We start from the raw sequence: 26,249 nt of genomic DNA, 5'->3' as shown, positions 1-26,249 counted from the left end.
CTCTTATGAGGAAAGGTTGAAGAAGCTGTGTGTGTTTATCTGAGAAAAGAGGAGACTGAGGGGAGATATGATAGCCATCTTCAAATGTCTAAAGAGCTGACACATGGAAGGTGGAGCAAGCTTGTTTTCTCCTGCTCTGGAGAGTAGGACTTGAACCAATGGCTTCAAGTTACAAGAAATAAGATTCCAACTAAACACCAGGAAGAACTTTCTGACGGTAAGAGCTGTTTGGCAGTGGAATGGACTCCCTCAGAAGGTGGTGGACTCTTCTTCCTTGGAGGTTTTAAAGCAGAGGTTGGATGGCCCTCTGTCGTGGATTCTTTAGTTAAGATTCTCTTCCAACTCAATAATTATATGACAAACCTTCCCCATCTCTCCTGCTAGACAGCTTCCCAGCCTCACTGGAAAGAGATATAACTGAGGCATACAACAGAGGTGGCAGAAATAACACACAACATCCAAACTCTGTATTATAATAATAACAATGTCAATTTCAATAATAAGAATAATATCAATGCTAATCAGACACATCCATGGAGGAGAGTGCTATCAATGACTGCTAGCCATGAAAGCTATGCTGTGCCTCCACAGTTAGAGGCAGCAATGCTTCTGAATACCAGGTGCTGGAAGCCACAGGAGGGGAGAGTGCTTGAATCCTGCTTGCTGGTTTCCCATAGGCAGCTGGTTGGCCCCATGAGAAGAGGATGCTAGACTAGATGGGCTATTGGCCTGATCCAGTAGGCTCTTCTTATGCTAATAACAATGCTATTGATAGGAAGTTATAAATAATATATTCTTAGGGTTTCTTTATTGTAACAGAGTGAGCAGCAAAAGCAGAGGAAGACTGACTCCTGCCTGACTGCTCCAATATTTATATGCTGATCTCACCAAGAATACATGCCTAGGGCTAAGCAAAACTCGTGTTTTATCCTGCTTTATGGCTGTAGAAAAATTACAGCTTGTCTAATAAAAATGATGATTTAGTGTTCAACTTCCCTTTGCATGCCCCCTCACCACACACTTACAGATTTTTCCTTTTTTTTGTCATAGTGCAGCAATAAATCTGTTTGAGCAACGTTTATCCCTTAGACTTTTGGCCCCAAAATGGAGCTAAGGAGCAAATCAGGCTCTCGTTGTGGAACCACATTCATAGCACAAATAATGACAATTGGGGGAGGAAAATGGCTTGCTGGAGATTTCCAGAGAGCGAGTAAAAGGGTTGAGCAGGAAAGAATGGGAACATCTAGGCTTGCGTATCAGCTCTGTGTGCACCTTGAGCAACAGATCGTGATCTCATCTGAGTCAGATCTCACCATGAACAAGGCATCTCAATGTGGATCAGGTGCCCTGAGTCACTCTGTGGAAATACCCAGAGCTCACGAGGGGAGGGGATAAAGAGGTGGGGAAAATCTTTCCTTTGGATGGACAGAACACAAGAAGAACCCAATGGATCAGGCCACTAGCCCATCTGGTCCAGCACCCTGCTCTCACAGAGGCTGAACAGTTGCTTGTGGGAAACTAGGAAGCAGGACATGAGCACCAGAGCTTTCTCTCCCCCTGTGGTTTCCAGCAACTGGGATTCAGAAGCATCACTCCCTCCCAACTGCAGAGGCAGAGCACAGCCATCCTGGCTAGTAGTCTTCAATAGCCCTCTCCTCCATGAATTTGTCCAGTCCTCTTTGAAAGCCATCCAAGTTGGTGGCTATCGCTGCCTCTTAGCGAGCTCCATAGTTGAACTCTGCGCTGCATGCGGAAATACTTTCTTTTATCTGCCCCGAATCTTCCAACACTCAACACATCTTACTTTCAAGTGAAGGGAATTATTTTCTGAGGCCACTCAAATCAGTAGGTGGCAGAGGGCTACTTCTTTCCCAATTGTTTTTTCCTCTAACAATCAATTTAAAATCATACCTCTCTCCCTCTTTTTCTTCATGGAAAGGGAAGGAATTTCCATGAAGGGTGGTGGTGAAAAATTATGATTTTTTTCAGGGCTTTAAAAATAAAATAAAGAAAGTAAAATCATTGAGTATAGTCAGAACTTTCACAGTTCTCTTTCTCAGGAATCTTCTTCAGGTCCCCAGTTGCTCACAAAATAAGCTGGGCAAGGAAACATTTTTATTTTCCTTCCCACAAATAGCAAAGTCTTATCTTGTGGGAGAATGCTGATGCATCTTTCTAAAATTTGACAGGCTTCATCTCCTCAGAAGATGCCTGCAAACTGCATCTACTTCTGGCTGGTTTTTTTTTTAAAAGTTAGTGACTTTTTCTTTTTTAAAAAATAATTAAGTAAGTAAAGGTTCCTCACATGAAAACCCCTAAATGGGTATGCCTGAATTTTGGCAACATTAATCCACTCTGAGGGGGTTCCTTTGCCTGCAAACTTTATACACTTGTGTGGAAAGGATGGGAATTTACATTCATTTTTAGATTCCCCATTATAGCCAACATTTCCAATTTAATAGATCAGATTTGGATCCAAAAAAGAAGAAAATTAGAATGACCCAGAGGGGATCTGAACTACATCAGGTTGCTTTCACATATTACAGGTACAATTACAAGGTGAATCTTGTCATCATTGCACACCTCTAGTAGCATCCATGCAACTAATAACAGGCACAAATTGCCTTCATGGCCAATTGCTCTCCATTCTGTTACCACTCCTCTAATGATGATCCACTGCATGCAAAGGCTCAATTCATGGTAGACAGCATACCATATTTTTTTAGTCTTGTTAAAATTCCTATTTAGTCCAATGCCACATGCACTCACTTTCACTGCAAGCTGCCTTGTGAATTCACTGGATGGATAAAAATATAGATAAAGGAGTCTTGGTTGACCACAAACTTGACATGAGCCAACAGTGTGATGCGGCAGCTAAAAAAGCCAATGCAATTCTGGGCTGCATCAATAGGAGTATAGCATCTAGATCAAGGGAAGTAATAGTGCCACTGTATTCTGCTCTGGTCAGACCTCACCTGGAGTACTGTGTCCAGTTCTGGGTGCCACAGTTCAAGAAGGACACTGACAAACTGGAACGTGTCCAGAGGAGGGCAACCAAAATGGTCAAAGGCCTGGAAACAATGCCTTATGAGGAACGGCTAAGGGAGCTGGGCATGTTTAGCCTGGAGAAGATGAGGTTAAGGGGTGATATGATAGCCATGTTCAAATATATAAAAGGATGTCACATAGAGGAGGGAGAAAGGTTGTTTTCTGCTGCTCCAGAGAAGCGGACACGGAGCAATGGATCCAAACTACAAGAAAGAAGATTCCACCTAAACATTAGGAAGAACTTTCTGACAGTAAGAGCTGTTTGACAGTGGAATTTGCTGCCAAGGAGTGTGGTGGAGTCTCCTTCTTTGGAGGTCTTTAAGCAGAGGCTTGACAACCATATGTCAGGAGTGCTCTGATGGTGTTTCCTGCTTGGCAGGGGGTTGGACTCGATGGCCCTTGTGGTCTCTTCCAACTCTATGATTCTATGAAAGGTAAAGGTACCCCTGACCATTAGGTCCAGTCGTGGACGACTTTGGGGTTGCGGCACTCATCTCGCTTTATTGGCGAGGGAGCTGGCGTACAGCTTCCGGGTGATGTGGTCAGCATGACAAAGCCGCTTCTGGTGAACCAGAGCAGCACACAGAAATGCAGTTTACCTTCCCGCCAGAGCGGTATCTATTTATCTACTTGCACTTTGACGTGCTTTCGAACTGCTAGGTTGGCAGGAGCAGGGACCGAGCAACAGGAGCTCACCCCATCGCGGGGATTCGAACCGCCGACCTTCTGACTGGCAAGTCCTAGGCTCTGTGGTTTAGACCACAGCGCCACCTGCATCCCCAAAAGACAGATAACATTGCCTTAGAAGGCCCCAGACCCAAAGGAATATCTGGTTTGAGCCTCACAGCTACTCTAGAGGCAGGTTGGGCAAGCTTCATAGCTGAACAGAATTTGAACCTAGGTCTTCCTGGTCCTAGTCTGATACTTCGCAACACTGAATTCATTTATTTATTCATACCTTTCTACCCATAGGCACTGAAGGTGGCTTAGAAACCCATAATTACAATCTGTGCAGTATTAACAAGGCAATATAAAGCTGGCTTATGCTGGTTCAGACCATTTGCCCATCCAGGCCAGTGGGCTGGCAGGTGGTTCTCGAGAGTCTCTGACACAGGTCCTCCCCAACTCTGCCTCCTCAGATACTGTAAATGGAGATGCCAGAACCTGGGATCTGCAGAACTGTGGGTCCTTTCCTGCCACATAAGAAGTTACCAAGGCATGAAGGCTGTCAAGACCTGGTCCTCCCTGAAGGGGTGCAACTGGTGGAGACAGAACTAGTCTACAACAACTTGTCATTGTTCCTGCAGGCATTGGGTTGGCCACTGTGAGCATGGATGCTGTACTAGAAGGGCCATGGGCCTGATCCACCAGGCTCTGCTCGTGTTCTTAGGCACAAGGATAGAATCTACAGGTCAGTCTTTGCCAACCTGGTACCCTCCAGCTGGTCTGGACCATATACTTTATTTAACAAGATTCATATGCAGCTTCCTAAAACAACAACTCCCTCCCCATGGGAGTCATTTGGCACCATCATTATGCAGCTTCCAGAGAATGCTGAAAATGCACCTCTTTACCTGGCGTTTAACACTTGAGGTATGTAATTCTTGGACCCATCCTATTGTTGTTTTGAACTATTTTTTGAACTGTTTTTAATGTTGTGTTTTCATGTTGTGACCGACCCCAGGACCTTGGAATGAAGGGCAGATAATAAATAAAATATAATATAATAAAAACAATAGCAGCAATAACAACACCTCTAAATGATTTTTATGTACTGGCGGAGACTGATGGGAATTTTCATTCCAAAAAAATCTCTCTCTCTCTCTCTCTCTCTCTCTCTCTCTCTCTCTGTGTGTGTGTGTGTGTGTGTGTGTCAGTTACAGATAGGTAGCCGTGTTGGTCTGCCATAGTCAAAACAAACAAAAAAAAATTTCCTTCCAGTAGCACCTTAAAGACCAACTAAGTTAGTTCTTGGTATGAGCTTTCGTGTGCATGCACACTTCTTCTGATACACGGTATATGTGTGTGTGTGTGTGTGTGTGTGTGTGTGTGTAATCTCAAGCTCTGATTATATGATACAACAAATACAGGAACATATATATTCACTTTAAAACAAAAAGATATGAGTTGCAGAGGAAAAGAAATCAAATCAATGTCTCTATGTAGGAGTTATGACCTACATGAAAGCCAAGGCCATCTGGTGAATCCCTCAAAGCCCTGTTCTTGCACTCAGCGGAGGGAAAAAACCACATTGAAAGGAAATAATTATCAAAAACAAACAATCCTCGGAAGCCTGAGAACTTGCAGGCAGGGAGGGGGGAGGAGGAGAGATGTTTGCCTATTCCCCTTCAGGAAACAAGCTGTACAATAGCTGTTCAGAATATGCTAATCCACATATCAGAAATAAGTAGACTAAATAGCCGTCTGACTTGCAAATGAGGCATTATGACTCTGGGAGACGACAAACATGGAAATAGTTATATTGCCTGCACTTCTATTTATCCCTAAATTAACAAGCCACAATTGCGGGGAGGGGTTTGGGCAACAAGCCAGGCCTGCCTCAGGTTTTCCTGCTCAAGGCTTTGATGGCTGCACAGGGGCAAACAACACAGGACTGCATCCATCTAAGTCATACTCAGAGTAGACCCATTAAAAATAATAATGGATGACTAACTTACGCCTGCTGTTTTCAGTGGGTGTGCACTAAGTATCACTGAGTATTTGGATACAACCCAATGTCAAGCTGCATTGACTCCCTCTGTAATGTCTGGCTCAACTGACCCCAGGTCTTGAGGTCATGATAAAATGCATCTCCTCCAACCCTCCCTGCTCAACACTGCTAATTTCCACTGGCAGGATTAGGAAAACCACCTTGTCATGAGATCGGGTCATAGGTCAAGTTGACCCAGATGTTATGGGGGAAGGAAACATGATCTGGGAGCTGTGATTTGAACAGCAGCCCTGTTTTCTTCATACCTCCCCCCTCAAAAGACAGGGAAGGTGGCCTGTCACACTTGCAAATTCACACTTGAAGAATATTCATCCAAACTCCAGATGCAAAGTTATGGCTCTCTCTGGATTGTCCCCCACACATCTAGGTGGAAACCTAGCTGTATAGAAGAATGTGGAGAAGCCACAGCTCAGCTGTAGAGCATGGGCTGATTCCTGGGAGTTCTAGTTTTTAAAAAGGAGCCCATTGCAGATGATGCAAAACACCCCTGTCTCATAGCCTGGGGAGCTGCTGCCAGCTAGAGGAAACCATACTGGCTTAGATGGGCCCACTGTCTGATTTGGTATATGCTCTGTGCATCCTGCTGTTCTCTTGCAGTCAAAGCATGGGATGTCCCTGGGATTGTGCTCTTGGCTTAATGCTCATTCCTGGTTCTCTGCATGCAGCATCTCTCTGCTAGGGAGCAAGGGATGGCCAGTTTGCAAATGTCACATCCTTCTGTGTCCCTCCTCACTGTGAGCTTTGACATATATTACAATGGAAGGTTCAGTGCACCTTCAGGTGTTAGAAGAGTTGGACAACAGAAAGGTGGTCTACTTCTGGGCCTGACAACATCTATGCCTGACAGGCATGCAACACCTTGCGAGTCTCAAAGTTTAAATTTACAGCTATAGTGTGTCAACTCCCAACTGCATGCTTCAGTGAAGACTACGGCTGGGAATGGGGGGAGGGAGGGGACCGCTGCTGACAGCTGATGCTGCCAGAAACCAACAAGAAGCTCGCATCCTGCACTGGAGCAAAAATGAAAGCAAACAGAAAAGAAAGCAAACTTGGGGGGGGGCCTGCTCTTTCATCAAGACAGGTTAGTCTAGTAACAGACAATGCTTGCCTGCGGCATCTCTCTCAAGGACAGGCTTGGGAAGTTAAAGAGCAAGGCTTCAATTCTGTAAGCAAATAAGCAAGGCTCACTAATCAGCTCCTGGAGGGAACTAGTAGAGGAGGGCTGGACTAGATGAGAGCTACCCAGTTCTCCAACAAGATGCAGCCCACTTTCTGTTTCAGGAACTGTTTTCTCAGTCCTGCACCCAGACCCTGGCAAGACATTTCCTATGAGCTGATCATGGCTCATTGGTTTGCCAATGGAGGCTACCATTCACTGCTCCAGTAAAATCAGTGTTAGAATAGTCATCTGATCACTGTCCTATTACCTGTGTGCATCTGCTGGGAGTTATGATAAGCCTACAGGCAGGAACGTATGAACATAAGAACGGAAGCACTCTTACAGGACAGCCCTGGTATAGCGAGCTCAATGGAAACCTGGTGGAAGAGAGGTGACGAGTTGGGCATGGTTTTCTCTGCATATAAACTTTATAAGAGGGACATGGAAGGACATCCCAGAGGTGGTGGCCCTCTGTACATCAAAGAGAATATTGAGTTCAGCAAGCTAGAAATCGCAAAAGGAACAGACACCTCCATAGAATTGTTGTGGGTGGTGATACTGGGCCCCAAGAGTAATTTAGTACTGAGGATGAGCCATTGTCTCCCTGATCAAAATGGTCAGGGAGATCTTGAGATGAAGAATGAAATTAAGGAAGCATCTGAAAGAGGAAATGTTGCAGAAATGTGTGACTTTATTCTTCACACATATTGGATACATATGTGTTCCAGTCACAACAAAGAAATAAAATCACCAGATACCCTAAATGACTATGCCCTCAAACAGCTGGTCATGTAACCAACCAAAGGGGCAGCAACCCCAGACTTAATCTTGAGTGTTGACCAGGATCTGGTGTGAACTGTTAGCATTGCAGTGACCATAGTGCTATCAAATTAAATGTGCATGTAAATACTGTAGTCAATTGCCAAGAAAATCCAACATGCTCACATTTGATTTCTGAAAAAGGAAGCTTTCCCCAAAATGAGAAAAAAGGCAAACTCAAAAGAATCAAATCACTTGAAAATGTTTGGGAGTTGTTTAAAAAAACCCCTCAATATGAGACGTTCAAATGGAGTGTATACTAAAGATGAGGAAAGGTACCATGAGGGTCAAGAGAAGGCTTCACCCAAAAATAGAAGGCTACTATCCATGATGACAGTTAGAGGCAGCAAAGTTTCTGAATAAGAGCCACTGGAAATTGCAGTTAGGGAGAATGCTCAAATTCTGCTTCCAGGTTTCATACAGGCATGTGGCTGGCCACTGTGAGAACCAGATGGACTAGGTGGGTCACTAGTTGGATCCAGCAGGGTTCTTCCTGTGTTCTTATTGCTGTTGAAAATGCTGAACTATGAACAATTACGGTAATCGGAGTCTGGCACTTCCAGATTTGTAAAACCATTTTAACAGAGTTTCTGCTTAATCAACAATACATTCCTTAGAGGAAAAACTGCCCTGTCTAACGACAATAATAATTATTTTATTATCCTGACTCTGAGCACTGTCCCCACCTTTGATCCTTATCATAATCTTGAGAGGTAGCGATAGGCCCAAGGTCACTAAGTGAGTTTTGTGTCCAGGGTTTCTCCCATCTATATCCAGCACTCTAGCTCAAGTGTGGGGAACCTGTGGCCCTCCAGATGTTGCTAAATTCCAGCTCCCATCATCCCAGGTCACTAGCCATGCTTGAAGGGTCCAGGTGATCAGCTGCTACCCCATACTGTCCCTGCAGCGTGGTGAGCAGGTAACCTTCCCCAGCCTTGTGGCCTCCAGATGTTGGACTATAACTGCAATCAGCTCTGATCATCGGCCGCTTTGGCTGGAATTGATGGAGTCCAGCCTGGAGGAGACCAGGTTGGGAAAAGCTGGTATAGTACATATGTACTCGTACTGCAACTATTCAGTGAGGTGTTAGGGGGAGAGTAGGACTTCTGTTGGAGGAGGAGTAGAACCTTTGGTGGGTGCTTTGGGGGCTGGCAGAGAGGACATAGAGGGAAGCTAGGAACTTTTTTCCAGTCCAGGAAATGATCCAGGCTCAAGAAGTGAGGGTGGGACATCAAAGCTCACCTGTCCTTGGAGGAAACGTTTTATGAAACCAGGAAGTTTCCAAGCCAGATAAACATGTAGATCATCTCTAAAGATAATCACTGGGGTGAAATTGGCGATGCTCCATCAATATACTTTCTTCAAATTCTTGTTTGCCAGATGTCACAATGAGACATAGTTCAGCATCACTTTTATTCATAGCTTAGACAGACTTCAGACATTTTAGGGCAGGTGAAGCTCACTTACCGTAGGATGTAGCCATGGAGAACCCCATTGTGCTCACTTTCAGGAGGGGGTTGCCACTGAACCATGATAGACTGATTGGTCCGCCCGCTAGCCACAATATTTTTGGGTGATGCACTTGGAGGTTCTTCAGGTAACATCAATCTACATGCAGTCAGGCATGGAAGAAAATGACAAAAAGACCCTTAGCTGATGTCTTCACTTAAAGACAATATAGTGTTGTTTTCAGAGGTCTAGTTGAAATAGTTGCAACAAATCAACATAGTAGAAAGCCAATTAAGCAAGCAACAAGAGAGACAGCTGCTGGGATAACTTTATTTTGACTGAATCACTCAGCTTGCCATGATCTCTCAAAATGATTGCACGTTTGAATGAATTTACACAACAGCCAAGAATGCATGATTTCCTTCAAATTTCTCCACCCACCATTTAATATACCCACCTCCCTCACTCCAACACTTTATCTCAAAATCTCTGCATTTCAAAGCCCTCTAAATTTTGGGTTCAACAAAAGACCAATGCATTGGAAACCAAAGGTGGAAGTGCACCCCCCTTTATGTTTTGTGGGACAGATCAATGTCCAAAGGAAATGTTATAACCATTGCACAGTTGACCAAAACACAGGGGAAAGTTTTCTAGATCCCTACTCGTTCAATGCTCATCTTGACAAGTAAAGACTTAAATGGCTAGTCTCAGCATTCCTGAGAGTCTCCTTGCACTCGGCAAGGGGCTGGGGGTGCTTTGAAGAATTTACAAGAACATAATATCTGCCCAAAAGGTTTAGAAAGTGAGAGGTGGGGTGAAGTTTCCGAAAGCAACGGAATGGTCTTGAACACTCAGGTCACCCAGTCTATGTGTGCTTCTCAAAACCTTTAAACTCCCCCATCATGCTTATAACCACCTCAAAAAAATGTGCAATGGAGCTATATTTTGTACTTAAATTACAGTATTTTGATTTCTGAAAATTTGGTTTTCTGGTCACATTTTCAGTGGCTTAAGAGGAACAATGACTAGAAAGGTCAATATACGTTGATCATATCTAACATAGTGGTCCTTGTTTTCACAAGCATACTTATATCCAGAGCAATGATCACTTAATGTTCACAGAGGGGTTTTGTTTCATGGTACCTGCTGGTTTCTATGCTGTACTGGCCCTTGCCCACTCGGTTCACGGCACACACTCTGAATTGGTAGGTGCGGGCGGGAGTTAAGCCGCTCACAGTGATGCTGGTCATCTTTGGATCAATGTCTGAGAGGTGCACTTTCCATGGAGAGTCTGGTGGAGGGAAGCAAAATAATGGCATCAGCATTTGACTAGTATAGCAAGTAATCAGATCTAGATGACCCACAAGAAGTCAACAACAGAGAAGTCCATTCCTTATGGAACACCTTTCTTCCACTTGCCATTGCTATTTCCATCTTGCATGGATTTGTCAAGCCTTATATTTCAACCTCACCATTACACTGAGCAAAGCACCCTGCATAGAAGTATTCAAAATGGAACAGTGAAATCTATTCATAATTTCCAAATTAGGGCTATCAACTGGTCAAAGGTTTCTCAGTCCCTAGAACCATTAATCCAGGACACTTGGCCTCAAACTATTTAGCCTCATTGATTACTATGAAGATAAAGGCATGGGAAGGGTCTGAAATATCTGGAGAAAACATGCCAGTTCTGAGAATATTTGCATTTTTTCACACCCACTATTCTCCCCACCCCTATTTGCTGAGAATAAGCAAGCTCAGTTCAAATCAATGGCTCTTGCTTTCAAGTAAATGCTCTTACAGTTGGACTGTTAGTCAATGAATAGTCTCACTTTCAACCAATTAATCAACTGATTAACTTATTAAAATAAATACGGAAGCAGCTTAATAAAAGGGATACTTTCCGGATATTTAATCAAGGTAACGGGTTGTATTGAATTAGCAGAGACATAATTTATTCTCCAGAAAAAAATAGCATTCTCTCATTCTTTGCTTGGACAGCTATGTTTACAGCAACACCATCAGCAGCAATGAACACATTTTCATAAAGGAACAGATTAACATCCAATTAAAATTAACCTGTTAATCCACCTTGTAATTATTTTATATACCTTTTATCGTGTCCTCCCTTTAGCTGTAGTCTTTTCTAAGTTGAAGAACCATAATCTTCTTAAGGCTTTTTCTGACATTACCTCTTAAAGATATGAGCTCTCTCCTTCATGTTATACCCATGTCTGAACATAGCTGAAAATGCAATATAAGAACCAGACTTTCATGTGCATAACCTTCACATACAACACAATTCTGAAAGGGGCACAGAAGTTCAGTATTTCTCCATAGTAATGGCTTTATGTGATTTTCCATAGTGGATTTTTGTCCATAATGGTTCGATATGCCGTTTAACTGCAATTGCTTCCCTCAAATAATCCTTTGAATTGCAGGTTGGTGTGGAAAATTTACTGTTAGAGATTTCTTGCTTTCAGAGAACTACATATCCCCAGAACCAAGCCAGGGCCACCCATCCTTTGCTCAGCCATGCAATGCAACCCTGACCAGGCCAAAATTCTGCACACACAAACTGCAGAAAGGCACTCAGAGCCAACAGCACAAGATGATTGCACCCATCAAGCAACACTTAAACTATTTTCACTGTGGAAGTGTGTCATGAAGAGCACTTGCATTTTCAAAACATAATGTGAAAAGCTGCCCTTACACTCACCCTATGTGGGAAGCATCCTGCAATACTAACTCCTTTTGTTATCTTTCCCCATAATCTGGCTCCCAGAACTGTTACTTAAAACAGTCATTTCATTCTCAGAATGCCAACTTAACACCACCGCTTTCTCTCTTGCTTCTGATCTTCACTCAAAGACCCACTACTTCTTGAAGTCTTCGGAATGAATCCTTAGCCCTCACCTCCAGCTGTAACTGCGTTTGCTTTATTCGTTCTTTGAAAAGAAACAACCACTTTGAATCGTGGAAACATCCCGTTGAAAGGTGGTGCATGTGTGGGCAAGGACCTGTTCTTATGTCACATTGTTAGGTACTATGCATAGTAAGAACTTAAGAATATAAGAAGAGGGTGCTGGATCAGGCCAAAGGCCCATCTAGTTCAGCATCCTGTTCTCATCGTGGCCAACCAGATGCCTTTAGGAAACTCGGAAGCAAGACCTGAGCACTCCCATCACCCTGGGGGTTGGGGTTCCAGTAACTGGTATTCAGAAAGGCATACTACTTTTGAGCACAGCCATCAAAGAATCATAGAATGGTAGAGTTGGAAGGGACACCAAAGGTCTTCTAGTCCAACCCCCAGAAAACACAGCCAAAGAATCCCTGACAGATGACTATCCAACCTCTGCTTTCAAACCTTCAGCGAAGGAAAGTCTGCAACCTCCCGAGGGAGACCATTCTACTGTGAAACAGCTCTTACTGTCAGAAAGTTCTTCCTAATGTTTAGCTGGAATCTCCTTTTTGTAATATGAATTCATTGCTTTGAGTCTTCCCCTCTGGAGCAGGAGAAAATAGGCATATTTCATCTTCAACCTGACAACCCTTCAGATTGTTTAAAATGGCTATTGTATCACCTCTCAGTCTCCTCTTCTCCAGACTTAACACCCCGAAATCCCTCAACCGTTTTTTATAAGGCTTTGTTTCTAGCAGTCATGGATAGCTGTCTCTACCATGAATTTGTCCAGTCTTCTTTTAAAGCCATCCAAATTGGTGGCCATCACTGAGATATATGTATATATATTTACTGATGAACAACAGTTCAGCTGTGCCTTTTGGAATGGACTATCAAGATGCATTCCTTGGTCTCAAAGTTTGGATGTACCACAGATTTATATGAGCTTTTCAAATATCCTCTATTTCCTACCCGCTTTAAAAACTGGTTGCTTTCCAATTCCCACCAGGTGTGAAAGCTGTTTCAGACTCGACAGTCATTCTCTTAACTTTGCGAGGAACTTCTGCGATGAGAAGTTTATGTCTGAGAGAGGAAGAAGCCTCCCCCCTCAGACCACATGGTTAAGCAGATTGAGCATTTCTCCACTGAAAAGGGATGCTGCTGCACATGTCACCGCACAATAAATAAAAACTATATTCATTAACATTTTAATAAAGGAGGAAATGAGCATGATAAGGACAGATGGGCTGTGTATTTCTCAACCCATCTGTTTGGCAGCCCATTCACAGCGCCACACCCAGGAGCAGCTCTGGCTGAAGGCCTCTAATGAAATTCATATTGAGCTTGGAATATCTCCCTTTTCAGCTTTCATGCAGGTATAGAACTGTGACTTTCTCAGCCAAATCAGCTCACTGCTGCAAGCCTCAATGCAGATTTTCCTGGGGATTCTGCATACCTCAAAGAGTTTGTGTGTGTGTGTGACATACTTTGAGTATTTTATTTAGCCTAGACATCTCTGAGAACATGTTCTCCAAAGAAAGATGGTGTTGATAGTATAGTCAGGGATGGGCCCACTTCAGGTTTGTCAATTTTATTTACAGTGGTATCTTGGTTCTCGAACTTAATTTGTTCTGGGAGTCCATTCAAATCCTGAAACCGTTCAAAAACCAAGGCGTGGCTTGCAATTGGCTGCTGGAGCTTACTGCACTCAAGCAGAAACCGCGTCGGACGTTCAGCTTCCAAAAATGTTGGCAAACTGGAACACTTACTTCCAGGTTTGCAGTGTTCAGGAGCTGATTTGTTCAGGAGCCAAGCCCTTCGAGTACCAAGGTACCACACTGTATTTCTTTACTAAAACCCCAAGATCTACCAACTAGAGCCAGGTGTGAAAGAATTACAGTTTTAGAACAGGGTGCCACTGAGCACATTCAGAGCCTAGGAATTTGGAGTGAGCTCACAATAATTTTACACAAAAAACCACTCCTTGTTAACTTCCTTCATTTCACTAACCTAATTTAGGTGGTGAAGGTTGTCTTGTTGTTGCTATTGCTAAACAATTGGGAGTAAGAAGTCCTTGCTGACCTACTGCAAATCATCCAGAGATTTGCCAGTAGATCCTGATCTACCAGCTTCTGCTCACCACCAATGTAAGTTGCCTCACTGACAATTTCTGTTTCTCACAAACTGAGTTTCTTCATTTCCAGCATGGCATTAGAAAGTTTGCTGCAGAGGAATGAAAATGCAAAACATGTGAGAAAGAGAAGTGCCCTCCTTTAAATCTGAGGGTGGCATTGCTCTGAGGAGACAGCCAATGCCTGAGAGGTGGGAAGAAGAAATAACTTCTTTCATCAGCATCAGAAGGGACTCTTGGCTTTCAGTGACATTTCAGGGATCTCCACAAACAGAAGGAAACTAATTTCCTATTCAGGAAATATTGACAAGAACAAGCTTCAATTACCTTCACATTCTGGGACCACATGGATGCTGTTGTGACATCCTTAGAGCCATAGCTAGGGGGAGAGGGGTTAGCTGGGTTTTTGTCCCAGGTGAAGCCTCCAGAGGGGTACCATTGAGGCTCCCAGCCTCGTGTGTGTGTGTGTGTGTGTGTGTGTGTGTGTGTGTGTGCAAATGCATGTGTGGAATGCTAAACTGGGTTTTTAACCCAAGTGAAATAAAGCCTAGTTTTGCCCCTGACACCCTCACTTTCACCACATGGTCCTGACTGGCTAAGATCACATTGTGAAAGAGAATAGATCTAAGCAAGGGCAAAATGAAAACACAAAACTGGCACATTGGGGGTGCAGGGGGCAGAGGTATAATGGCTGATGTGAAAAGAGGCAAACATTCTCTGCAGTAGCAGTGCCTTTTCAGGAGATGTTCCCGGCCGCCCAGAATCTTCACAAAAAGGGCCAAGGAATTACTCTACCTTCTGGAGCCCCAGCACTAAACTGATTTGAAAACGTAAAATAGCATTTTGTGAAAAGGTAATACCAGCTCTTTTCATGTTTCATTCATGTTTCATTCTGCAATAATCAAGCAACTTCAGAGATTCCATCTAAAGAAAATGGCATCACATCCAGGCATCACAGTCTTCTATTTCTGCTCTTCGTGGTTGCTAGGGTGAAGTCAATGACTGTGCAATAATGACGAGAAACTGTACAGGGGAAACGTCACACCAGCATCACTAATTCAGAGCTTTGCTGGCAAGAACAAGAGCAAGTTAACTTCCACTAGGATAGTCTGCCAGCTGAGTTATGAAGTCTGCATCTCAAAATATATTTATTGTAACAGGGTTTTTGGGGGGGAGAAAGTCCAATTTCTGGCACAGTGGGAACCAGGAATATTAGGGGAGGCTGTCACTTGAAAAAGAGTGCAAGGAAGCCTGGAAACTTGCAGGAAGCCATCAACAAAAAAGCTGGCCTGACAAAAGATTTCCCTGTATCTGTGATAGCTGTGATTCAATGATGTGTGTGCACCAAAGCTATCTGGATTTATTGGACCAAGTTATTCTCTAGTAAATCACAGCACTGAACCAAAATGCTGTTTTCCAAACACCCCTGGAAAGCTGCTAAAAGAGAAACAATCAAAGAAACAACGCTAGTCCTGCTTGGGAGTAGACCTAGTGAAATTAATGATTGTGGCTAGTTTAGGTCCATAATTTCAGTGTGTCTATTCTGAGTAAAACTTATTTGGGTGCAATCCAGATACTTATACACTCACGCAGGTCAGAGTCTTCACCTTATCAATGTCAAATCCACCCCATATTGGTGCTAAATGAGAGTTGTGTGCATAATTTTTGATGGACCCCACATATTAGGGATGTTCTACTCATGGAATTAAATTCAATGTCTGCCTTCATGTTGGACTCAAGATGGATTTTCTCCTCATGGCCTTTGTATCAAATCCTAGAGCCCATTTCATACATGCATATCAAAAACTTAAAGCACGGCTAAATTGCAATATACTTTTGTGTGTGTGTGTGTGTGTGTGTGTGTGTGTTTGACTTCCAAGTATGGGTGCTGAGCAGCAAAATGTGGGAGAGCTACTGATTGATTGCTGGATGAGACCCAATGCTATGTGAATCACAGATGGAATATAGCAAAGATGTTCATATCCCCACCCACTCAATAATAGCGGAGACCCCTCCTTTCACCACCATTTGTTGGTCTTTCACGGTTGTTCTCTTATGAATAAAAATAATGTGTGTTGTGTGGTGACTAAAGAACGAACAAAAATGAATAGGAAAGAGAAACTAAGGCGAGGCTAAACTAATAAATAGCTAGGAGGAGGAGGAGGGGGGGAAGAAGAAGAAGAAGAAGAAGAAGAAGAAGAAGAAGAAGAAGAAGAAGAAGAAGAAGAAGAAGAACAACAACAACAACAACAACAACAACCTTCTAACTAGAATGCTAAATGTCCATAGATGACCTAATTGTCACCGGTCTGTTTCATGGAGCAATTTGGTTTCATCCATTAACCTCAACTGTAAACACCACTCGAGCGTGCTTAACCCAAGCCACTTGATCTAGTGAACAGTTTGATTCAACAATGGAGCCTATTAATCTCTCTACCAGCTTAGGGTTGTGCTCTGTTTATATGCTGCATCTGTAGAATACTTTATTTATTCTTCTTCTCTTCTCCTGGTAGAAGATAAAAGATCTGGCAGGAAGAGGAGATTAAACAGAAAACTAATATAAACGAACCCTATTCATCTCCTGGGCACTCTGCTTTGCACAGAAAAACGTGGTTGGAGGGGGAAGATTTGCTTTCTCGTGGAGCCAAGGATTGAGCAAGTTCGCAGAGTACCTTTAAAATTTAAATAGCAATCCTCCTCTTGACAATCAAACTAAACCTTTTCAAAGGCTGCTCCTCCCTTAAGCCTTTAAGGAAAAGAAGAAAGCTGAATGGCAAAGCGGCTTCTTGCACTGTATAAAAAGGACAAGAGAGTTTCACATGCTGGATCCATTTGGTTGCCCTTTTTCAGCCTCCTCCCAGAATAGGAAACATTCCATAAAAATGTCAACACCCCCTTCGCCTTCCTCTGGGGATTACTGTCACTTGCCTGACACAGAGAGCCCAGAGAAGCTCCGCGCTGCAGTGACAACAGACACAACAGGTCAAGCTATTAAATAAGCCTCCATTATACTGAACAGACAGTGCTAATCTTTCATTTTGCGTAAGCTACCCTAGAATACATTTCTCAGGCTGTACTTGTTCTCTCTTTTTTTGCTGCAGCTCACACTATCTGAAATAGCTCCCATTTTCAGTTGTCAGTTTTCAAAAACATAACATCCTACTGTGGATGGACACTACAGTATTTGATATGAAATTCAAGTCCCGAGAAAAAAAAGATTCCCCAATAAGATTGGTTGGGGTATATCTGTAGGTCACATCAGGATGTAAAGTGAAATCCACATTGCTGACTGGAAACAGGAGTCATAGAATGATAGAACTGTAGAGTTGGAAGGGACCATGAGGGTCATCTAGTCCAGCCCCAGCAATGCAGGATTATTATTTTTTGCCCTATGTGGGGTTCAAACCCACAACCCTGATATTAAGAGTCTCGTGTTCTACTGACTGAACTATCCATGTGATCAGGTGTGCCCACCAAGAATCTTCCATGTCTCACCACCTGAATTAGATGACTGGCCACCTTTGCTTCTTCCTTTGGTTGCCTTAGAGCAGTGGTGGCCAAACTTGGCCCTCCAGCTGTTTTGAGACTACAACTCCCATAAACCCTAGCTCGCAGGACCAGTGGTCTGGGATGATGGGAACTGTGGTCCCAAAACAGTTGGAGGGCCAAGTTTGGCCACCACTGCCTTAGAGTGTTGCAAGAGTTTGTCCAAAGTTGGCTTGCATAGGAACTCCAATGGTTCTTAAGAGCCAACTCAAAGGTCCTCCTCTGGTGCAATGGGTCAATGCATCTAGCTGTGAACCAGAAGTTTGGTGGCTCTAGCCCATTCAGAGATGGCTCTGGGTGGGATTCCTGCATTGCAGGGGGTTGGACTAGATGACCCTCTAGGTCCCTTCCAACTCTACAATCCTATGATTCAAAGGAGAGGGGGTGCTTTTAAAATCCCTCCCCAGAAAGCCTAAGATCAATATCTAGGCCATAGAAGGGTCCCCATTCCCACTCTTTTTTTCAAAATCAGTAGAGTGTGCAGATGTCTCTTGGAATGACTTCCAGTCTCAGAGGGCACTGCTCTGGAGTCCCTGATGGGCTCTAAAGCATGGCAGGGCAACAGAGGGGGGCGGGGAGAAAATTCACCATCCTCATTATTTCTCTCCTTGGTGCTGCTGCTGCCGCTCAAAATTGACTGAATGGGGATGGTGCTCTGGAGAGCCCATAGGATGATCTGGGAGGGGGGGGGAGGCCTTTCAAACAATCACCACCAGCCCAGTCCAAATCCTTCAAGGCCAGAGGGTGCTGCTTGGTTGGACTCCTGAAATTTGGAAGACTCACTCCCATCACACATACCCCATCACAGAAACCAAAGGCTATGAAATAAGAGAATGGCACTTTAAGGGCACAGGCAGAAGGCTGGGGCCAAGAGCAGGACTCATCCGGTCAGCCTTGGAAGGCTTTTGCACTTTGCTGAAGCAAAAGCTCCCTTTCAGTGTTGGACTTTAACTTTTCATCCATCCATCCATCCATCCATCCATAATTTTGTTTGTATGCTGCCTTTCCACAAAAAGTTCACAGCAGCTTACAAGAAAGAAAACTGGGAAATATCTCAAAATCACAAGACTGTCACAATTAAAATTGACCCAGGAACAATTTCATGATACCATAATAAAAAACAAAATAGCAGTAAAATAGAGTAAAAAATTAAGAAGAAATGGGTATAAGATGAGATAGTCAAAAATAATATTGATAACACAGTGAAAAGAAGAGAAGAAACGAAGGAAGCCACATATTGGTGGAGGGAAGTCAAAATTTATGTCTGTATGTTTAGTTTGTATGTTTGTTTTCTTTTTTGTAATCTAAGTTGAGAGGTGCATGTATCTATGTATAATAAGTTTGTTTAGTGTTCTGGTTTGTGTTTGTAAGTATTGCATTTATCAATAAAAGTTAAAAAAAGCCAAATATATCAATATTTTAAAACATTTCAGTGCTATAAATATAGCAAAATCAACAACTTCCCACCTTCTGACAACAGTAAAGATAACAAGGCAGCCTGACAGTTTCAACATGGTGCGAGAAACCCCCTTCCTATGATGTTGCTCACAGTCTCTCTCTTGCAACAGCTTCTTATAAGGCTACCAAGGGCAGGGCATGGAGTAACTGGCAACACCCCTCCTATGGTGTTCCTTCAACCAGCTTTTGCCAAGTGCTCTGTTCAAGGTCTGAACAGTCCCCCCCCCCCATGAGAGCTTAGAGCCTGGCCAGGACCACAGTCAGACAAAGGAGAGGGGCAGGGAGAGAGGCTTCCTTTTGGAAACCTCATGGGTTGTTCAAGAAATCCGCTTTTTCAGAGTCAAATCAGCTTATTCCTGGATCTATTTGGGGAAGGGGAAAATTGATAACAGGAAAAGAATAGGAATAGTCAAAATCCTGCAGCTGAAGAAGCATAGCTGGAAAGTGAGTATTAGCAATAAAAAAAGGATGGCCAGCCTGCACAGATCAACCTTTCTGGACCATTCAGCTTTTATTGCCTTGCGGGTGAAGCGGTAACAACAAGCAATTGTAACCGAAGAAGAGGCAAAAATGCCAACAGAGCGAGGCATATAATGTTGATGGCAGCAATTTCTGGCCCTGCTCTTTGGCCATGACTCCTGGCTTGTTCTGTGGTCCTACTGCCTTGGTTAATCTTCTCTTCTGAAGGCTCACAGCTGACTCTGGACTCCTGGCTCTAAACTGCTGCCCATCGCCCAGCCCTGACAGTCTCCCTAATACTATGTTTACCTTTTTCTTAGGGCTCATCCACACTTCCACGTGCCCAGTGTCTAGAAAGCACTGGTCCAAGCGATTGACCCCTTGACCCACACTTTCTAGCCATGGGTCTGAGTGGTTTCCCCTTTGCTCCATGCTCCTTTCCCAGGGAAAGCTCACTCCTTAGTGTTAAATCAGAGCAGATGTCAATCCGGAGAAAACCCGAATTGCTGTTTGCTCCGACGGAATGCTAAAGAGCAGTTTTCCCTGGGGGAAGGCAGCAGGACAAGAAGTGCGGACAAGCTCTTGGCTGAATGGCACTGAAGGAAAAACGCTGTGTCAGGTCAAGTCGTCCAGGCAGCAAGCGATTAGTCCTTCGAGATTTGGACTTGCTAAACTACCTTCTTTGGCAACAAATAGCAAACGTTATGAAATCTCAGGCTACTTGCACATCCAGGGCAACGGGTGCTACTGGTCTTATTAAAGCATTCTGTCCTCAACAGAAACAGTGAACAAATTGAGGACACAGCAAGGTAACAGGCACACATTATAAAAACAAGTTCCTGTTAGGCTTCCTGATGAAAACCCCTCACAGTATTAAAACTTTACAGCATCGTGCCTGCAATACACCCTTAGCAACTGGAAAAAAGTCATGCAGAGGCTCCCATAAACTGGGATTAGGATGCATAACACATATTGCACCACTGCTGACAGTTAAACAGCTACAAATATAAGCAAATGAGCTTGGGGGAAGCATATGTAAAAACTAGCAGCAGTTAAAATATATGAAAAGGCACCTGTACCACCAAAAGAACAAGCAGAAGCACTGAAAGCAATTTTTGACTGAAAGGACAAAGGAACTTCTGGATGCAGAGACAAAAGTGACGGTGTGTGTAATAGCAAGTATAGCCGCACACAAAGATGCTGGCATAAAACTGACACAAAGCCTGCTCTAGAGCATAGAGCAGGGGCCAGGAAATCTACACCAGCAAACAAAAGATGAAAGCATTAACCCCGCTCTCGGGTTGCATGCTGCCAAACATGCTCTTCTTTTACACACGAACACACAGGCAGTTTCCGTAGTGTTGTAGCATTTCACGGGTGATTGAAGACACATGAGAAAGGAAGTGCTTACATATTCCTACCACCAGTTGGGCTGTTAATAGCAGGAAAGGTTTAATATTTAAATGAAATTAGGGAAATGCAGAATGGCAGCTAGAAACTTGGGGTCTTTATATGAGGAACACCAAACACCAAACAATGCAGGGCCTTGGTTTCTCCTTGGAAGAGCTACATGTACAACAGAGTATTTGATGCTTTTCCTACTTCCTTTGACTAGTAGAATTAAGCAGTTTCCCCCCTTCAAATGCTAAGAATCATTTCACACACTCCACAGAATGAGACACAGGCTGAAACTAGACACAGCAAAGAAGTGCTTAAGAAAAATGCATTGTAACCTTTATATTGAGAAATCGAGTGGGCAAAAATGGAACCCCACAGTGCCATCTGGTGTCACAGTGTTATATCGCATATAAAACGCATATAAAACGCTTTTTCTTTAGCAATCTAGCCGAGCTCACAGAGATGATGAAGTTCTGGGCTTTTCCACTTCAGGCTTTAGGGTGTTGCAGTTCTTAATGCTTATGTTTTAAAAATCTATGTGTATAGAAAACTAGTATGTCAATGAGAAAGGCTTAGCATAAACTGATGAGCTAGTTCACTAGATGAAAGAGGTTTTTTAAAATAAAAATACAGAATGGGGGAGCATGCAAAAACATGGCGCTCCTCACTTGCAGTTTGAAGTGGCAAAATCCAGAGTTCTACCACCTCTATCTACCGATTGTATTGAATAGCCATCCATGGACAGTCATTTTGAGGGCTTACTTGGGCTGTTCGTTTCCACCCTCTTTCCCCTTGTCCTAGATGGGATGCATATATTCCATGTGAATCACAGAGGCTAAAATGCAGGAGGCTAAAACGCAAAGGCTAAAATGTAGGAGGAGGAGGCAGGTTTTGAAACGATTGTCAGGATAAAGCCTGCAGGGCAAATACTGCAGCTGACTCAGAGCCTGCTGATCCTCGATTTTAGGATGAGGATGCTTGCCTCTCTCCTAGAATGGCATTCATGAAGGCTGGAAGTTAAGCAAAGTTGTCTATACTGCAGACCATATCATTATTAATCCATCCCAATGTTTAGAGGATTAGAGTGCAGTCCTGTGCGCCCTCTCTGTTTGTAGTTTTGAGAGCATCAGTTTCCCTGTACTGCTAGCCAGTGACCATTTCTGTGGTGGAAAGTCTTGCACGGTCAACAACCCACTGATTTTTACAATAACTGCCCTGTATGAAATACAACACAGTGAACCATTCCTTCCTTTGCAGATGATGAACACAAACCAAGACACAACAACTTGCCTAGGGTTGCCACAGGAGTCCAGGACCAGCCAGGATTGAAATCCAAACTCCACCTGGCATCCCTTTCCATTACCCCTCCCCAAAAGCATTGCTGACAGGAATGGCTCTCTACTTCCCTAGGCTGTGTCTCCTTTTTGTTTCTGCGCTTCCAGACAAAAAGCTTTGTGAAATTTATGCACAGAGAACTAGCCTGTGGTAGATTACGATGCCATCAGCTAAAATCAACGGATTTGTCTGACAGCGTGTGAGAGTTCAGAAAATCCCTTCGTACCCTTCAGGATTATCAAAGCAATTTCTGTAGGATGTTATCAGATCTCGACTGAGCTTCTTACAGATTTTTAGAGGTGAATTACTATATTTTCCAGTTGACAGTATCATCCCTATTTCCAGGACAGTCTCCTGCAAAGCCTGATATTCTGGATTACATCAGAAGGCCACTCAAAACTGCATGCCAAAGCCCATCTTTCTAGCCCCTGAATATTGTGGTTGCATTTATATTCCATAGTGTGCGCGCTGAGCATGGCCAGATAAACAACAGAGTGATTGAAGTACAAGGTAGGGCCCTTGGCTAAAATAGATACTCGGCAGCAGACCAGATGTAGCTCCCCCCCAAAAAAAAATTAACATTCATGTAAATAAACATGAAGTCTTTCCATTTACTTTGAAGCCCTACAGACATGGATAAAGTATGCATCCACTGATGTATGTGTGTGCCTGCATGCACACACACACTCCACTCTTCCTAGACTGAATCTGTCTCCTTCATTTCTCCATCTCAGTCACCTTGATTTGGCAGGAAGAGAGAGAAGCAAAGGCTGCATCAGAAATAAGGGTGGTATGGTTGGTGTGTGGGGGGAGGGAGAGGAGATCAAATGGGCAGAGGAGGAGGCAGGGAGGTTCAAAGGTATGAATAAAGGCTGCCTGTTTCAAACCTGAATCTCGCAACCTGTTGCTGAATCAGGGACGTGGCAGCCACAGTTTCTCGGCTCTAACCCCTGCCCCACCTCCTTTTCCTTCTCCTAGGAGTGGGACTCTGGGGCAGGAAATTAGGGGGAGAAGCCCTCACTTCCTCATGTCTTGGTTGTAGGCAGCAGACCTCATGCCTCTCCAGCATGAGCTGGACCCAAGGAGAAGCCTTACCAGTGGTGGTGAGAGGGTGTGTTCCTCAAGAGAGGAGACGAGATGGAGACAGGGAAGAAAAAGCTCTTAGTGGAAGATGCATGGAGAGTGAAGAAGGGCAGGTGGCCTTCCACTGGACTCTGGGACTATGGGAGTCCTGATAAGAAAATGCCAGCTCAATTATATTTTATGAGAGTGACTGCCATGACAACAAGCCTAAGCCGAGCATCAGGATTACACCAGGGCTACATAATTGCACTCCTGAGCAGTGAACATCCAGGCAGTTGCCCTGGCTTCTTAAGTCAAAGATAATGCCATGTGCAACAGGTCTGAAGAGCAGCAGTGACTGGGAGGGGGGGGAAGCTCCCAATTAGAGTCCTCAATGGGGCAGAACATTTGCCAGGGGAAATGGTTGTTCTTTTAGAATAAAATTTCTTATTTAAAAATTATTAATAATCCGCATGCACATTTGCAAGAGAAGAAACAGATACCCAGGCTTCGCATGATTTCTCACGCCTAACCTGGGAGGGGAAGGGAGGAAAATAACAACTCCAAATAAAATGTCTTCGCATAAATGGGTGAAAATCAGTTTCGTCGCACTTACTGTTCTCAGACAGCTCGACGATGTAGTGCAGGACGGGGCTGTTTCCATTGAAGGGACGCACCCAGGAGAGGACCACGCTGCGGCTGAAGGAAGCGTTCAAGGTGGCCAGGAGGTTCTGCGGTGGGTGAGGCAATTCTCTGTGGAAAGCAGGGTGGGGAGACAAGGAGAAGAGGGCGTTGCAAATTAAAACAAAAAGCAAAGAAGGAAGAGGTCCACCTGTCACTCTGTAGGTCACAGACAAATGTTTAAATGTTAAAATGGATCAGCTTAACGTAAAAGTGAATAATAATAATAATAATAATAATAATAATAATAATAATAATAATAATAATCAGAGCAATGCTGAGTTTTTGTGTGGTTTCTTAGTGGTGATTTATGTGGAAATTCCTAAGGTTGACACTTAAATAGCTAATGGCTCTGTTACTTAACATGGGAAAAAAGCCAGTTTTCAAATTTGTTTTTTTAATTGAGACAACTTGGCCCATAAATTCTTTTTACAGCGAGTTCTTAGTAATGGAATAGCTGTAAAACATATGAATAGGAAACCAACGCCTGAGGAGAAAGGGGGGAGGAGAGATGATTTAAAGTGGAATTTTTCATACTCGGGCGAGCAGAAGACACTGCCACCATCCATGAAGAGTCCCCAGTCAAAATTATTGTACGTACTCTTAGGTTGCTACCATTTAAGATTCATGCTGCAGCCTCAGCCTGGTAGATCCCTAACAAAATAGAGGTGCTGTTCTTTTCTAAACCACCCAAGCGAAAAATGCCTGCTAAAAACACTTGGGAATGCTAAATGGAATGCTTAAAATCTAAAGTAAAATGAACAAAACATAGGATTTAGTAAAGCACACAATATCTAAAAACAGACACACAAATTATGAAAAGCAAGCACCCACAAGTACGTGGAAGTAGATGGGTAAGGCATATTGCTTATTGCCTCAAAGCACTGGGAAGACTTGCTGTGAGTTCCAGCCAGCCAAGGCTGTACAAGACAAGTCCCAGTGCCTGAAGCAGAATAGGGGAAGCTGCCTTAGCTGTCAGTCCATTTGTCCATATAGTTCAGTACTGTCTACACTGGCAGGCAGCAGCTGTTCAGGATTTCAAAGAGGAGCCTGTTTCTGCCCTGCCTGGTACACCAGGAATTGAACCAGGAACCTTCTGCATGCAAAGTATGTGTTCCACCCCCAATCTATGGCCCCCACTGCAAAATTGAGAAAGGAGCCTTTTACCAAATCAGACTATTAGTTCATTTATCTTAGTGTGGTCTACACTGGCTGGCAGCTCCTGGCCAGGGCCCTTGCCCAACCACTACCTAGAGATGTCAGTTTGGAATTTGCTTGCAAAAACATGTATCCTACCTAACTTCCCCCCCTCCCTCCTCAGATTGCAATAAAAATATTTTATTTTATTTATTGCATTTTCATCCAAAGGTGGCATACATGGTTCTTCTCTCTGTCCTCATTGAATCCTCAGACAACAACCCTGTGAGGTATGCTAGACTAAGAGGCAGTGAGTGGCCCAAGGTCACAACCAGTGAGCTTCATGGCCAAGTGGGGATTTGAACCCCCGTCTCTCAGATCCCAGTCTGATGCTGTAACTGCTGCACAACACTGTCTCTCTCCCAATAATAAATCAAAAGACTAACCATTTGCTAGCCATTAATGGCAGACCAGCACCCCTCACCTGAAGTGGCCCACTCTTCCCAGTCACATGGTGGGGCTTGTCTTGGCCTGCATCATGAATTTAAGTGAGACAGTAGCAGGTTTCGGGTGCCATCAGCGGGCAATGATCCCACCGTTCAGGTACAGTGGTACCTCGGGTTACATACGCTTCAGGTTACAGACTCCGCTAACCCAGAAATAGTACCTCGGGTTAAGAACTTTGCTTCAGGATGAGAACAGAAATCGTGCTCCAGATGCGCAGCGGCAGCAGGAGGCCCCATTAGCTAAAGTGGTACCTCAGCTTAAGAACAGTTTCAGGTTAAGAACGGACCTCCAGAACGAATTAAGTACTTAACCCGAGGTACCACTGTATAAATAAACAGATAGATAGACAGATAATTGGGGTGAGGGGTGTTGAGGGAGGGAGTTTGCATTCTCTGCCTCAGCTGTTTGAATGTCTTGTGTGAGACCT

The 26,249-nt window shown here is 43.8% G+C and overlaps 1 protein-coding gene across 5 annotated transcripts in view; it reads right to left on the bottom strand.

Moving 5' to 3' along the window:
• Positions 1-26,249, bottom strand: part of SDK1 (sidekick cell adhesion molecule 1) — a 589,097-nt gene that overhangs the window by 176,941 nt on the left and 385,907 nt on the right. For all 5 annotated transcript variants that reach the window (XM_053365834.1, XM_053365835.1, XM_053365836.1 and 2 more), the window contains exons 15-17: positions 24,114-24,250; positions 10,350-10,497; positions 9,225-9,365 (exon numbers count right to left, since the gene is read on the bottom strand). In XM_053365834.1, the coding sequence (XP_053221809.1) occupies positions 9,225-9,365; positions 10,350-10,497; positions 24,114-24,250 (426 nt within the window). The remainder of the gene's footprint in view (positions 1-9,224; positions 9,366-10,349; positions 10,498-24,113; positions 24,251-26,249) is intronic.

The sequence above is a fragment of the Podarcis raffonei genome, chromosome 14 (assembly GCF_027172205.1).
Source record: "Podarcis raffonei isolate rPodRaf1 chromosome 14, rPodRaf1.pri, whole genome shotgun sequence".
NCBI classification, from domain to species: domain Eukaryota; kingdom Metazoa; phylum Chordata; class Lepidosauria; order Squamata; family Lacertidae; genus Podarcis; species Podarcis raffonei.
This window is presented reverse-complemented; position numbering and strand designations above follow the sequence as displayed.